General features: G+C 37.4%; 1 protein-coding gene across 1 annotated transcript in view; it reads right to left on the bottom strand.

Annotated features, from left to right (window-relative positions):
- Positions 1-1,142: 1,142 nt before the first annotated feature.
- Positions 1,143-16,492, bottom strand: part of PPP1R3A (protein phosphatase 1 regulatory subunit 3A) — a 28,357-nt gene continuing 13,007 nt past the window's right edge. Inside the window, 4 exon segments of the mRNA XM_050324054.1 lie at positions 1,143-2,756; positions 2,758-3,663; positions 5,885-6,021; positions 6,131-6,189. Of these exon segments, the coding sequence (XP_050180011.1) occupies positions 1,143-2,756; positions 2,758-3,663; positions 5,885-6,021; positions 6,131-6,189 (2,716 nt within the window).

The raw sequence follows: 16,492 nt of genomic DNA, 5'->3' as shown, positions 1-16,492 counted from the left end.
ATAACCTGTCCTTCCTTTTCCTTCTGGACAAACTTTGGCCTGTGTGGGACACCTGCAATGTTGGAGCAGCAAAGTCACCAGCATGCCTGCCCCACAGGACTCCTGCTGCACAGGATCAATTTGGACTCTCTTTAGGGCAAATACTGCATTTTCTGCTTCACCAAAACCACACAAAGAAGCCTCACTGAACACCAGTGCTGTGCCCTGTGTTTTCTCTTGGTGTTTAATTAGCTCTATGTAGCAAGCCGTAGGAAAAAGGCAGTAAACCTAATTCAGACATGCTTCACACAGTCATAGCATTCCTTTGTAAAATTTCTTTAATGCTTTGTAGATATGCTCAACAACACTGATGAAAAAATGTCATTCAAAGGCTTTGCCTGAAACAACAGTTCAGTGAAATTCCCAGTCATGTTACGTAGTCCTCATTTACAAACACCAAAAACTTTCATGCACCTGAGTGAATAGTATGAGGCCTGTGGTTGTGGCCTTCAATCTTTACGAGGTGGAAACAGAACACCTGTTCTGCTACACATTACATCCTGAAAGTTACATAATGTTACTGAGTCAAAGCCTTACGTTTTTCAAACAGGGGTTCCACTGGAGCTCTAAGTCAAAATAATGAAATACAAATTTGGAAAAATATATTAACTTATCAACAGGTGCATTGCTCAGAGGATTGAGAATTACACTAGCAGATTGTCAGTTGCAGTGTCAGTACCAAAATACTGACTTAGGTTTTGTATTGTTCCTTATGTTGATATCTATTACACAGAATCTTAGAAAAAAAAAAAATTCCCAGAAAAATATGAAGCTTTACTGCAAAAGAATTAAAGCAAGTAAATGGTGGGTTTAGGTACTACAGAGATATTCCTGCTAAGAAACAACAGCTGTACTTCGTTTTAACTTGACATGCTTCAGAACTCATACTCATATAGGTATTTAATGATCCAAACATAATGGTCCTGTATAGTTTAATTACTTATATGAAGGCTCAACTTCATATTTAATCTTTTTAAAAAAAAAAAACTTCTCTGGAAATCTTGCTTTGGTTCTAATAATGAATAAACTCCTTAACAGTGAAAATGCTTTGGTGGAGCTGGAGATTATTGACGATGGATCCTGAGCACAGTTGACAGTCAATGTTATTTCTTCTTGATAGACTCCTTGTTTCTTCCTCCTTCATGGTATAGCCAATACAAGGAGAACAGGTAGAGTGCAAGACAGATCATCAAATCATAGTGGTAGAGTATTGCAGAAAATAGAAGAAAGAAGAAGAAACAGAGTATTTTGAAGGCAATATGTTTTAAACCCAGAGACTCATTAGGTAACTTAAGTGCTTCGCTCTTCTGATTAGAAATATCTGAAGAATCAGAAATGTGCTGGCTTTCTTTCTGTGAGTCATCAAGACTGTTTAGCATTTTCTCGTCAGTTAATAAATGGTCAGATTGAGAGTCTCTTCCTCCACCTTCTTTGGTAGACTTACTATTTAAAACTTCTGGCCTCCATGACTTGTCTTGTTGGAGCTCTGCTTGGTGGAAACATTGACCTATATTTCTTCCTCTTCCTTCTCTAGAAATTGCTGTGTCTGAAGTGGAAGGTACTTCTCCTTTTTCAACTTTGGGAGGGAAGTTTTTATTAATACATGAAATTTCATTTGGTAGATTTAGATTGTACCCTGACTCAGCAGCACTCTTGTCAAAGACTTTGAATTCAAAGTGTCTATACATGTGCTCCATACCTCCTGCTGCAGTGGACCCTTCAGAATATGCTACTGAAGAGCTTTTAAAATGGTGACTAGGAATAGTGTTTGTACCAGAAGGTGGCATTTTTGTTTCAGCTTTAGGACATAAATGGGAAAGCATACCAGCATGGCTTTCTTCCCTATAGAGCTCTTCTGCTTCCTTACTGTATAGATGCTTCTGGGTGCTCAGGGGACTTCTAGATACTTCTGAACATAACGCCTGCTGCAAATCTTCTTTTTTTCCTGTAGCAGAAGCCTTTACTGCTTCTCCTACGGGTAGAATATTGCCAATGTCTGGTTGTGCTTTGGCACGTTTTTCCCTGCTATTGCATACAGACTTCATTTCTCCTTGCAGTGTTTCACGAACGCATGCATTATAAATACCTCTATCTGATTCCTTTTCAAATTCAGTGTCATATAATACACCCACTGTGTTGAGTTGACAAAGAGCATAATGTGAACCATCATTTCTCCCTTCATGTGTATCAAACGCTGTTTCCTTTTCCTCTGTGGGCCTGTCACTTAGTGCAGTCTCTTGAGGTAGCTTAGCAATTACTGCTTTTTCACCGGCAGACATTTTTTCTGGAGCACTTTCTGATGTTGTTTTAATTATATAAGCTGTACCTGCCTCTGCTTCCTCTGTAATATCCTGCTTAAAGACAGAAGACTTTTCATAACTCTCTGCCTCCTGGCAGGTAAACAACTCCTTTGTGGAAGCTGTGCTCTGAGGTTCCGTGCTCCTCCTTACTCCCCACTGAACCTCACTCCCCATTTCTTGCCATCTCTGCTCGACAGAGTTTGCTTCACTTTCCCTTCCAATCAGTCTCTGTTTATTTGTGTTGTCTGGCTTATCTCTGTCATTTAACCTCATGAATCCTCTGGTTTCCTGCGTGTCCTCAACTTGCCTTTCATCTCCCCATGTGGCCCTGGGTGCCTGCTTGTTGTTCTCAGCTGGCAGAGGTGCTGTGTTCAGGGCTTTGGCGTTGTGTTTCCTATGTGACTTGAAAGTGCTTGGAAGTTTCTTCCTCACCGATTAATGCTAAGTCTGCTATTTCAATTACTTTCTTCTCCTTCCCTGCATCAGTGTTAGAGTTCTTTTCTGACATTTCACCAATTCCTTTTTTTTGCGTATATTGTCTTTGTGTGGAATCTATTGAGACATCAGCATGTGCAAAAGGGTCAGCATATAAATCTTCTCTTAAATGTACCTGATCTTTGCTTTCAATCATCTTGATTTTTCCTTCATATTTGTCAGCATCTGAGAACAACAAATCCAGAGTTTGGTGAGACATTTGTGGTGCCTGGTGTTCTGGAGCTGGATTAGCATTGCCATCCAGCGTCCTTGCTATGCATGCATTTAATTGCATGGATTCATCATGCTCCGGAGAAATGGTTTCTGGTCTTGTTTCACAAACCCCTTTTGAGACAGCAGCAGCATCCTCACTGATGAATAACCTCTCCATCATCTTACTTCCGGAGGCACTATCTATTTCACCCTTTGAAATATCTGTGTGGCTCTCTCCTTGTTGGCTTGACAAAGTGGCTGTAATACCAACAGCCTCATTCTGCTTCATCGCAGGAAAATCTTTTGTGGATAAAAGGCTCTCACTGGCACCAGTATGTTCCAAAGACTGCTCTCCACCATCTACTGAGCCAGCAGTGACTTCCTTCCCTGGTAGCTGACTATTATAATCTATTACAGAATACTTTAATTTATCTTTTATTTCTCCTCCTATCACTTGTGAAGTGTTTTCAGATGAGGAACTGATAGGCACAGGGTGCAAGATACTGCTTCTTTCTATACAGGTTAGCTTTTTCACCAGTGTTTCAGTTTCACTTGGAAAATTAACTGGTTCTGTGGTGAATAAATTCCTTTCATCTCTGGAAGAGGTACCTCTAGCTCCTGTGAAGTGTTGATTTAACTGAAACAATAGAATAGAAAAGAATGATCAAAAAATGCTTTGCAAAAATACATCAAATGAAGGAGGGAGGATTTCATTATGGAAAGTTTTGTTTTCAGTAACAAAGCTTATATGGAAACAAGTTCCAAACCATTTGCAAAATTTACATTGGATGTATTTTTTAACATAGGTAATGAGCTTTTTGATGGTGTTGAAAGGAGCAAGAAATAAAATAGCATTCAGAACCGTCTCGCTTTAGTCATGAGTTCAGTAAGATACATTTTATACAAATTAAATCTGAAGAGAATATTCCCTTAAAGGCAGGCTAATTCATTCTCTATACATTTGATTCTAGGTTTTGAGAAAGGAAGCCGTGGGGCAAGGGGGTAGGATTGGCGCTTAAATGAGGGCAGTGATACAGTACATCAAAGCCCAGTAATGTACAGTATTGTCCAGTAAAACAAAGACACATTTCACACTGATAAACTCTGTAAGGATTATCTGTGCATCATTTCTCTCAGGGACCATTTTACAGGCTTCAAACTAGATTGTTTTTAGACAATCTGGTAAGACATGAGTTGGAAATGAGATTAGCAAAGTAAAAGGCCAGAAACTAATCACTCTCCCTCCTAGCTCCCAAATATCATATTGTATTATTCAGCTATGCTGGCTTGTCATTGCACTTTCTTCTCACTTTAGCACAGTCACACTGATAGCACTAGCTGATCAATTAGAGGCTAGCTTCTTGGGCACCCCTTTATGCATCTGCACTTGCTGTAGATAACCCCATTACAGTTTCTCTTATTAATATGTTTTCTGCAAAGCCTCTGCAAACTATTAATAGTAAAACGTCACTCAAAGAAAAGTGAGGGAGCTAATGTCTCTGCAAATTCTGTTTTAATGACCCTCTGCCAACCAGTGCTCAAGTGTATTTGAGTTCTTCGGTGATGCCAACTGTCAGGATTTAACAGTGAGATGCCTGTGTTTTTTTCCCCTCCTCATAACTGACATTTGCATGATCTCAATAATTATATGCAAATCTTACGATTTCCCCTTCTTCTCACATAAGGCTCATGTTACTTGTCAACTGCACAGCTGTCTTGTGAGCCAATGCCTGTGCGTTTCAAAGATTTGGTTGTATTTCCATCTATTATAAGCCTTCATTGTTTAATTCATTAAAGAGTGCATAGTGGAAATTAACATCTAAATTATAGCTCCCCCTTCATTTATTGTATGGACAAGTCTGGCAATCGATAAACAAATGGTTATATTCAATCCTTTTTTTTGTAAAAGGGTGGACTGAGAAAGACAAGGGATTTTAGAGGTCCTCCTTTCTATGTTTCACCATAAAAAATAAAGAGACGTTGACTTTCAGTCAGTGAAAGGTCTCACAATATGCAACAATATTCAACTTTTTTAAAGTAAAATGCAAAAAAAAATTATATTCAAATGAGATAATTTTTTTCTTTATATCAATAAGAAAAAAAAGAATGCTTCTAATCTTCCTCTCCTGTCTGATTCAGCATTCACATTTTCAGAGGTGATAGCTATTATAATCTATGATTATGAATCTCTGCATCCAAATGATATGAGCTGAGAACAGACACTGAGAATAATAGATTGCTGTATGTGTCTCATTTATTGCCATTTTTCCTTTCATACTGAAAAGTGCAAGGCAAACCACACACACTCATCCACGCACACAAATCCAAATAGATTGAATGTTCACTGAGTGTGAAATTCATTGTAAAAAATCTAATGTCAAATACTGATACATAAAAATCTATTTATATCAATATACATATACCTGTTTTGTTCATACAGCAGGCTACATAGTTATCCTTTGAAAAAAAACCCTCAAAAGCAAGGAGCAGTATAAGCATAAAAATTTTACCAAATATAAAGTATATATTTAAGAATATTTCCACCCTAGAGACTAGGAGGGGAGATTTTTTAAATGCTACTCTTCTAATTCCTTCAAACTGTCATTTAGAGCCTCTGGTAAAGAAGTAAAAGGGAGAAGTCATTAATTTAAGACCAGAAAAAGTTGATGCACTATACTGAAATCAAAGCACCTTCTATTGTTGAATCAGTTAGAGATTCAGTGTAAGTACAGACCAAGGTTTTACATTTGTAAATTAGTACATCAGTCAGCTCTCTTAAAAGGGGGCATTTCACCAGCTTTGAAGCGTAAATGGATTCAAATCATTTAATACTGTAGATATAATTGTATAACACTTACCAGCAACTCTAATTCTTTTTCATCATCTTTGTGATCACCCTGCTTGTATTCTGCATTTTTCTCTTTTATATTTTCATTAGCTCGTTCAGTGTCCTTGTCCTCTGCTTGTGAATAAACAATCTCTGGGATGTTTGTGTCTGAAGAGTTAAAAAAAACATACTTGAATAATTTCCACGAGGTTGGTTGTTACACTATTTTTAATTAACATGTGCAGTAAGGAAGAACTAATTAAACCGGGTGTTGTACCTGAAGTCCTTGAGTTATTCCATGTGTCATCATCAGACGTTGCCAATATTTCTTCCTTTCTGCTAAACAAAAAGAAACTTCTTGTGTTATTCTACAAAAATTATGTTCTAATTCTTCTTAGACTCAAATATAAAGACTGCTAGTTAATTACACAAAATTTCAAATGCTGTTTGAAGTTCTGAAAATAACAGCTATATAAAATGTAGCACTTTTTTGAGTGACTTGATGTTAAGGCTTGGTCTTAAGAAAGAATCGGGTAAGAAAATGAGAATCTGTTGACCTTCAGATTACATTGCAAAGCTGATGGGTTTTCCCAGGCCTTTTTTGAGAAAGCAGCACAAAGGTGATTAGATGGGTCAGTGACAGAAGAGTGTAATTTTGGGGTCAGGCAAGGGTCTGGGAGGATATATGTGTTCAAGAGGCCAGGGCTCTCTCTTGCTTGTGTTTTTCAAATATTTGTGTGTGTACAGAGATGGCTGGAAAAAGACATCTTTGTTACCTGAAATAAATCAAAAGATTCTCCCTGCATATGTACAGTAAAAATCCTGTTGCTAAGCTATGCCTGGCCGGTAGGAACGAATTCTACTTCCCTGCAGCAAGTGCAATTTTTCTGTTGCTTTGCTGGTTGTGAAAACAAAGGCCAGGTCCAACATGAAAAACACCTACAGAGAGATGCTTAGTGCCTGCAGTCCTCATCAATATCAATGCAAAGTGATAGCAGTTTGAATTGAGTGCTTATAGGGATCTAACCTTTAGTGCAAAAAGGAAAAAAAATGTAAAAAGAGTATTACTTATGTAAAATGTAAATTATTATATCACTCCTAATGACTTCTCTATGAGGAGTGATTTTTTTTCTGTAGGATTTAATTTATGCAATTTTCAACCAGTCGTCCACCTCAGTTACTGAAAATTACTTTCTAATTTTCAAATATTAATCTTTTCCCCTTCTATTTTCTCCTAGTGTCTTTCATTTGAATTGATATAACATTAACTCTGTCACCTAAATGCTTAATTCAGAAGGAGGATGCTAAATTTATACTCTGTTAAAAGAACCTAGACTTTGACTGTCACCAACTTTTAAAAATTCACTCTTTATAGAGTTGCCAGACTAAAGCAGACAGAAGCTGTTGCCAGTCTAGCATCTGATCTCTGACACTGACCACCACCAGATACTTCAGGGGAAGATGTAAAGTTCTTGTAGGAAAGTACTTGCAGTAATTTGCACTGACCTATTAAATTTCCTCTTGGTCATTTTTTGTAAAGCTGTCCTTGAAGTACAAGATTTAATGCTGTCTCAATGGTTCTTTTTTACCATTAATTGCAATAATGCTGAATATTTTTGCAATCTGTATGAATTTCATGTCACTCTTGAATCCTGGTATATGCATAGCCTCCACACGTTTCTCACTCTCCTACTTACACCATGATGTACTTCCCCCTGTCAGTAGTTGCTATAATCTGAATTTAATCCTGAATTCAGAGCCAGGCCCTTATTTTCAGTAGATCTGTGGGGTTTTTAATGTAAATCATTAGTGCTTATTATTTATACATAGGGTTTTGGGGAGAGCTGTTAGTTTGTTTGTTGGGGGATTTTTACTGTTCAAATGTTTGTCTTAGTGTTACATCTAGTTCCCAGTTTTCTTCTGCCCTTTTGCATCTTTTCACTCACCTGTTTCTGTAAATCGAGACACTCTGTAGACCAGGGCTCAACCATGAGGCAAATGCATTAAAATATTTAGGTGCTTATAAGTGTCTGCAAAAGCCCTTAATTACAGGCCAAGTTCTGTAAAACACATGAACTGAATCATCACCCCAAAATAATGATCCCAAAGCCACGTGGGCACAACTGTTGAATGTAGCTGAATTCTTTGAATGTAGCTGTCTACCTGCAGCATTCAGCCACATGAATGCAACTCTTGGGAAGGAGGGATGGCATAATTTGCTGCTAGATGGGACTCTCATCTATTTCTTAAAGGAATTGAGGTTTTTCATTCAAGAAACATTCCCAGAAGAAGGGAAGATGTTGATGCCTATATCCAGCATAATAGTCTTCAGGCAGCTAGAGTTCACATCCAAGATGAAGTGGCACTTTCAGCTTCTGTCATACCCTTGTGTGATAAAAATGCTGCACATGCATCCAAAAAATATCCAAATTGCCAGGATAAAGAACATCTGGGGAGACACTGGAAGACAAATTTGCATACTCCTCATGAAGTTGGATGTACAAGCTCTTTAGCTTAATTTTCATTCCCTAAGAAAAGAGAAACTTGATTCTGCCCCCTGTTTCTTATGTTCCCTGTCCAGTGAATATTTTTGGTTTTGATTAGCAAATTTTCAGTGTAAAAATATATATAGACACAGTCTTTGAATAAGATGCTGAGGATGAGTACCTATTTCCCAAACCTTTAAATGAAGAGATTTAAAGATGCTTTAAGCTGGATAATTACAGGTGTGTGCTGGGTTGGTGTTACCTTATCTAGCTTTAATCTCCTATACATCTGTATTCAGGCAGTCTTGTATATCATGCCTATCACCAGTGGTGAGGGATTAACACTTCCAAAAGGAGATGTAGTCCCTCTAACATCAGTATCATGAATAAGATGAAGTGACATATCCTTGGAAGGAGCTTCTTTGCCTCTGGACCATAAAGAGAACCTACAACTTAGCCTGTTATTGAAAGCTGCATGAATCTCACCTCGTAAGTATAAATTTAAACAGTAATGTAGCTATGGAGTTTTAGTTTCTGGGGGTGTAACACTCGATGTATGTGCGACCTGAGCCCCTTAGTTTTAGTTTTGCTGTGACTGGAGTTGAATTTTTCCTTAACTCATTCCAGTAACATCCATAACCCCGGTCCACACGTTTCTTTTAAGAACTGCAACAAAAGTAATAAACAGCAATGATTACAACCTCATAGCTGGGATCCACACTGCAGGGTTTGTAACATAATTTCTTGCATGTTGCACTGAATTTTATAAAGATTTCTGGTTTATAGCCCATTATTTGTGCACACATGTCCCACAAATACCTGAGTACAGGGAATTTCAGTGTAACAGATATTTTCCTTATTTTACTTCTACATCAGAAATATCCATCCTCATAGCATTATTTTAGTGGAAAATCTAAAATTGACCTAAATTGAGGATGTTGATACTGCAGTGTTTGAGGATCATAAGAAGCATAAAATAACAGTAATTTAAATCACTTCTTCAATTTAGAAGTGATATGAAGATGTTGAGACTATGAGTGCATGTAGCTACAGAACAACCTCAAACATATATGTATACCCTAAGGACTGAAATTCTTCCCCAAAGCAAATAAAAATTACCCCCTTCATCAAACATGGGCAGTTAGAAGGTATTTGTCTAGTTAGTTTTTCTCCATATTTCTGTGACATGTTCTCCTAGCACACTATCAGAATTCCATGAGCAGATTTTTAAATTAGAATGTTAATTAAGCTTTTGTTTTAGAAATTAATTACCACACTTTGTTGTGAAAGGTGGTCTAAATTTGCCTACATTTTGAGAAAAAACAAATTTCTGTTCTGTTAAAAACCTTTTACTTTTATTTTTAAGTGATCCAGGCATTCTGATAACAGTTAAAGCAGAAAAAATCCATGGTGTCAGCTGATGCAGTTCTCCTCCAGCAGAACCTGCAGAATCTCTGTTGCTTTTTCTCATTCAGCTGAATGGGACAAATCTTCGTAAAGTACACCAGAAACTAAAAAATTTCTACCAGCTTAGAAAAACGAACAACTTTTGTTCATATGATTCATTTTTGATGGAATTATCATTCACTTGGACTGAATTGTAAAAATAAATAAGGAATACAAACAGGTTATCACTGTAATTTTGCATTCATAAAGAACAAACATGAAGTTCAGGGCCTAGTTGGTAGGACTGAGAGGACTGAAAATTTGATGGCCATTGTGCGAAGGAGTTCAGAAGTCCAAAAATTACATGGGATTGGCATCCCAGAAAGGAAATGTTAAACTTGAACACTAAAGATGTGAAGACTAGATAGATAATGTATAAGTGATGACAAAAAAAAAATTAGCCAATAAACAATATTTATTTGACTTCACGAAGGGTGGGAATAAACTAAGACATGTCAAGGCTTTCTAAATAGCCTTGTTAGGTTAAATAGGGATTTTTTTTAGAAGTGAGGTTTGGTCAAGATTTCAGATTACCTACATATAACCTCAGAATCAAAAGACTTCTCCTAAAATTTTCTACCACAGTCCTAGTAGTGGTGTAGAGTCTTATAGAAACAGAGATCTTATAGGACATAGCTGATACGAACAGCAATTTAGAAAATTATAATAATTCACCCAATATGGGAGCAGAACTTGTTTAAATACGTTCCAGTTAAGAGAAGCAGATAATCTCCAACCTAAATCTGAGAGACTCAAGAGAGGAAAACACACAATGGTTTAAAACCTTTGCTATTCAAATCTATCAAATTGGTCCTTATACTACTGTAACAGTATCAGAAGAGTAGAAAAAGTGGTAGCTATATTTAGAGGTAAAAAAGAGAAATCGTGTCAAGGCAATAACAGACCCAGGTGTCTTCAAAAAGTTTTCACAATAGATTCAGAACAAAACTTAAATGAGAGAGGAAACACAGATAAATGGAAAATGGTATAAAAATGCCAGACTCACCTGATAATATCTGTCTTTGATAAGATTACTACATTTCCCTTGCCTAAAAATCAGTTATCTGGATTTCATTAAAGCATTTGTTGTGCAGCCACATGGGAAATTTATTAATTAAACAGGAGAAGAGGGATATGAGTATAAGAGCTGGGCGGTGGGAGAGGGGCTCTCAGTGCCAAGCAGGGTCCCACAAGCTGGGCTGTGTGGAGCTGGCAGGCGTCGCTGAGGAATTGGAGAGGACCAGTCATGTAATCAGACTTACTCAGTCATGTTATTACAGACCAAAGCACAAGAAGTCAAAGTTAAATTAAATCCGTGGCAGATAGGAAGTTGGGAGACATGACCAACACAGAGGAGGATTGAAAGAAATGGGTGGTCTAGAGGTCCAGGATAATAGATAAGGGATGAATTTCAAAATTATAAAGTGCCAGGTTATACATTTAGGGACTAGACAGAGTTTCTGCCACAAAACTACACCTCAGAAATTGGAAGAAACAGATGAACAAGAAAAATCTGAGGGATTTTTTTGTCAGAAAGCATTTCCAGGGCACTGGTTTGAGATGAACAGGATGCTGTGATATCAAGGCAAACCAAGTTCTATAGTAATGAGTCAGAGAAGGTTTTCCCTGTAATGAAAGATTTACAGGAAACATTCGTGTTGTGGCACCAGGCATCAGTAAGAACTCCTATGGAACATGTGTCTACAATGTTCAAGAAAGATTGATTCAAACAGGAACAGGTACAGAAGAGGAGTACAAGAAGACTTGCAGGATGAAAAACCTATATTAACCAAGAAGATAAACTGAGTATTTCTATTTTCAGCATAACAAAATAAAGTTTGAGAGGAGAAATAATGCATGTTGTTGATATAGCAAAGGAGTAAGTACTCAGAAGATAAAAAAATATTAAGCAGCCAGACTATTAATGAATTAATATAAAAAGTTCACAAAAACATTTTTTATGGAAACTTCAAACAAGCTCTGTAAGCATTAGAAAAGTACATCCTATAATTTTTAAGTGCAAATACCAGACACAAGAAACTGAGAAGGTCTCAGTATGGAAACACGGATATATTTTTGTGAACTGGAGTATGCAACACATTTGCCAAGGCATAAGGCTTCATGACCCCATAGTCCCAGTTCAGCTCTATTTCAAATGTTCCTGGGCAACTATAATGCCCTGAGAGTTATGCTTTCAGGACTGCACATTCCACTGTGTAATAGCAGGTGCTTTGGTCAGGTCTGAGATAGGTTTGGGACTATAGCCAAAAGCTACTAACTTTTCCATAATGGTTGGTGTTATGATAGCTTGTCATGATTTTAATTCTCACACCAATATTTGGCTAAAATTGTGTCTGTATGTTTGGATAGCTCAAAGCACTGTTCGTTTTGTTCTGTGTTATATCCACTTACACTAGATCTTACTATTTAAATAATGAAATATTTATTCTAAAGAACGCAAAAAAAGGCTAAAATAGTTGGATTACAGAGAAATGAAAGAGAAAATGTAACTGTAAAGCTCTTGAAATTAATGCAAACTGATCAATTTTATACTATCTCATATTTAAAGAAAATGTAGGAATATATTATTTAGTCTGAAATTCAGAAAGGTCTGAGGGCGTTAAAGTATTCGAAGAACGTATTTCTTAAATATTTAGTTGAAAAAAATATGTAAAATGAAAAAAAGTTTTCAATACAATTTTATTTAAAAATCCAGACAGTCTCAGAGTCTTGAAGAATTTTTCATGCTTCTGCTTTTTACTGTGTATTCAAAAAAAAATTAAAAAAAAAAAATCAAAATTCTATCCTGAAATTAAGGTGATTTTTTTTTACTAGCACAACTAACATAATTAATATAAACCTCATAACAGTTGGCTTACTGGAAAACTACATTTAAAATATTGCTCTATTTATACTGGTCCTAAAATAACAGTTGGACAGGGGAGAAAATATTAACAAAACCAGTTCATGGGGAGATGGAAATGCCAGCAGGGAAAAGAAAATGATACTATTAAAAAAAAAAAAAAGAAACAAAACAAAACTGAAAACAACATAATCTTGATATTCTGATCATGAGGAGAAAATTACTGAAGATACATCACACCACACTTCAGGATCTAGATCTAAATTGTGTCCTGACCTCTCTGTCTTTGTATGACAACTAAAGAAGTTCAGGAGCTGCCAAGAATCCTGATGTGAATTTTCAAAGTAAAGACTTTGACTTCTCTTGTGATGTTGTCTCCATGGTTAATTTTATTCTATTTCACTCACTTAATATATGAATTAAATATTTAATGAATAAATATAAACTCATTCCTTGCTTCTGTAAGGCTCGGTCCAAAATTCACTGTAGGAACAAGTCTTCTACTGATTTAAATTGATGTCTGTGTTATCAGAAGCTGAAGCTGTAGTCTTACAATACAATCACTCTGCAATTTATTATCGCATGCAGTTCTTGGTCTCAAGCCCTTGGGCTGCCAGAGAATTCACATCTGAGCTCAACAGGGGAGGTACAGCCCTGGCTCAAAGCCACCTTCATAGCTTCTGGGGCCTTGCCTTGCTGTTCCTCAGCACCAACCAGGGTCCAAAATGTGATGTGGAGGTGACAAGGAGGCTGAGGTTTACCTGCCTATGCACTGCCATTAGAGGGCATATATATTATTTCTCCTCTGGAGAATTTCTAACATAGGAGACTGCCTGCTGGAGGTGTGTCCAACAGCCTCCCTGCTGAGCAGTGCTTGATCTCTTATTTTGGGTCCCTTGAAAATCAAGAGGCAGCAAACTGTCTGCAGCAGAGATACATGCGGTGAGACACCATTAGGTGTAACCACCCACTTGTTATGGAGAGAAGCCATCAAGTTCATGCTCAGCTTCCCAGGAGCCGACCAATACATGTACAGAGGCTCCAGTGCCTGATAGTGCTTGGTTATGCTGGTCACACTGGAGCCAACCAGGCCGATAGGGGGTAGGATCTGGCCTCATCGGAAGTTCTACCTGCAAGTTGTACCTGCCCAGGCTCTGAACTCCCTGTGGCTATAGAGGAGAAAGACCCTTGATAAAGCTAAGGAGTGTAATCACTGTTATTGCTGGAGCTGGTGCTTATTTCTGATTTGTTTACCTGCACGTTTTTGTCTAAACGAAGGCAGAATATTATTTTTATGAACAGTATCCTCTCATTTGAAACTGACACTAATGAATGCAAGGCTCTTTCCCCCTCTTGTTTGCACCATCAAATTAATTAGTTCTATTGTGACATCAGTATTTTTCTCAAGTAGTTCAAGGCTTGAGCATTTTCCTTTCTTTTTCTAAAGGGCATCTTCAGTGCCCTTTATCTACCATAAGAATCATGCATCACTTGTATTTTTCACAACTAATGCTGTTTATTATAAAAACTGATTGTGATGTGAAGATTGTTATACTGTGTGGCAAATTGCCCAAACAATTACTGTAAATGCATGAGCCATAAACTGTACTGCCAAGGACACTGGTAGGTTAGCTCCTATAAAAGAAACAATTAGAGTCTGAGGTGAAAATAATAGAGATGAGATGACAGTTATTGAAAAGGCAGAACATCCAGTTTAATGTTGTAAATATAGGTTTGTGGATTACACTGATGGTTTTAAAGTGTTCATGACTTATTGAATGGAATAAAGTATTCCATACTTTAGAATGGGGCCATAATTATTATTCCTTTTTAATTGTGATGTCTGATGCATTTGTGAGCAGTTGCTGAGAACATCCCCACATTATACTGATTCTAGTTCTAAATTATCATCCTGCTCCAAGGGTTTGGGGTTTTTTTATTATTGTTATTTTACTTTTTTAGCATTTTGTTGTTCAGGGTCTGTTCTGAACAAAGTATTTTCTCTTGAGGAACTTGGAGTGCTTAGAGGGTTACAGCAGTAATTATTTCAGTTTCAGCCTACACACTTCACTGCTTTAAATCATCATTAGAAGTTTCATCCCTCAGCAACTCCTGCTGAGACAATCTTAAACTCCTAGAAACAATTAGATAAGAATAGCTTATCTTTATGACAATTTGTATATAAAGATATTGATAAGAATTTACTAGAAATTAAGAGAATATATTTTTTTCTTAGGAACCATCTAAATACAGGAAAAGAGGTTTTATGATTGCTAAAGAATTTCAGTATTTCAAACCAGATTTGGAACATATGAAGATTAAGGTGCATAAAAAAAGATGTGCACCCTACAAGAGGATGTGCTGCAACAGACTATGGCACATTGAGAGAAAATAAAAGAAAATTGACAATACTGCATGAGAAAATGAAACAGTCCTCTGTTTCTTTAAGAAAAGACACAGGGATAAAAGACAATGAAATAAAATTCAAATATTAGACCCTAGGGAGAGCACTAAACAACTGGACACAGAATTATGGCTGTCCCAGAAGGCAAAGGTGCGGGGCACATAAAATCAGAACTGGGAAGGGTCTGCCCAGGGTTTGGAGGAGAGGAAAAAGCGAGCAGCAGAACAAAGGTGGCAAGCAGCAAAGGGCAGTCTGTGTCTGCAGCATGTGAAAGCTGACAGAACCCATTAGTCAGAGCAGGTGGGGAGAGGCTGTAAAATGTCTCTGAAAGCAAGGAAACTATGCATGCAGTTGTAACACCTTTCAGGAACATTCTCTATGTAATTTTCAGGCTTTTACATACTATTAAGAGAAGTTGATCTTAATGTTAGGTAGGGTGTCAGAGCACTGTTGGATGTTGATGGTGACACAGTGAAGTTCAGGGTGGTGTTGGGGAGCAGAGCTTTGGAGGTGGCTGGGCTGTGGACCTGGGCAGTGGCTGTGTCCTCAGGCTGAAATACCTGCCTTCTACCAAAACCCGATGTAGAGTCCTGGGAACTAGACCTTAGGTACAGCAGAAATCAACAGCTGCACTAATCACAGACAGACCAGGCCGGCACAGAGCAGTGTGAGCGAGATGTGGAGCACTGCTGTCCGTGCTGACAACAAAACAGAGGACAGCTGAAACTCAGCCAGCATCATTCCTCGTTCTGGGCTCCTAATGCACGCTTCTGAATTTCTACTTGTCAGTTGTCTTTACCTGAAAATATGGCAAATTTGTACCTAAAAGCATTTTGGTTTCAAATGATCTCTCCTTTCAGAGATGTCATGTTATACATGTCTGAACCATAAAATTGCTATTACATGTCACGTGTGGCAATACCATGGCCTTCTGTTTATATGGGTTTTTTTAAGGAGGTCTTTAGAAAATAGGAGCACAACAGAAAAAAATTTCATGTAAACAATGCAGAAAACAATTATTTAAATTATATTGTTAGATTCAAAACTGATTGAGACCACACAGATAAAGATTCAGAAGCAAAAACTGCAGGGAAAATCAACATCTATAATTGAATAGCTATGTGAACATTAAGTAGAAATTACTGAATAGTATTTTAAAATATTATGCCATTACAATTCCTATTAGATCCTGTTAGAATGACGCTGTATGTAAATCGGAGCCCTTATTATAAATCTAGGAAAGATTGATTTTCTTATATGACCTTCAACTACCAGCAGTGTTAGAGAAGGCTCAACCTAGTTCTTAGTAAATAGGTGTCACCAAACAAACAGGACTGACACTAATTAGCTCCCTTGTTGATAGTCAGGCAACAGAGGACAGAGGCAGAAAACGGCGTGGCCCACTCATTATTAGAGCAGTAGGTGAGGACATTTGCTGGC

Source organism: Myiozetetes cayanensis, unplaced genomic scaffold, assembly GCF_022539395.1.
Source record: "Myiozetetes cayanensis isolate MyiCay16 unplaced genomic scaffold, myiCay2020 scf3, whole genome shotgun sequence".
Lineage (NCBI taxonomy): Eukaryota > Metazoa > Chordata > Aves > Passeriformes > Tyrannidae > Myiozetetes > Myiozetetes cayanensis.
This window is presented reverse-complemented; position numbering and strand designations above follow the sequence as displayed.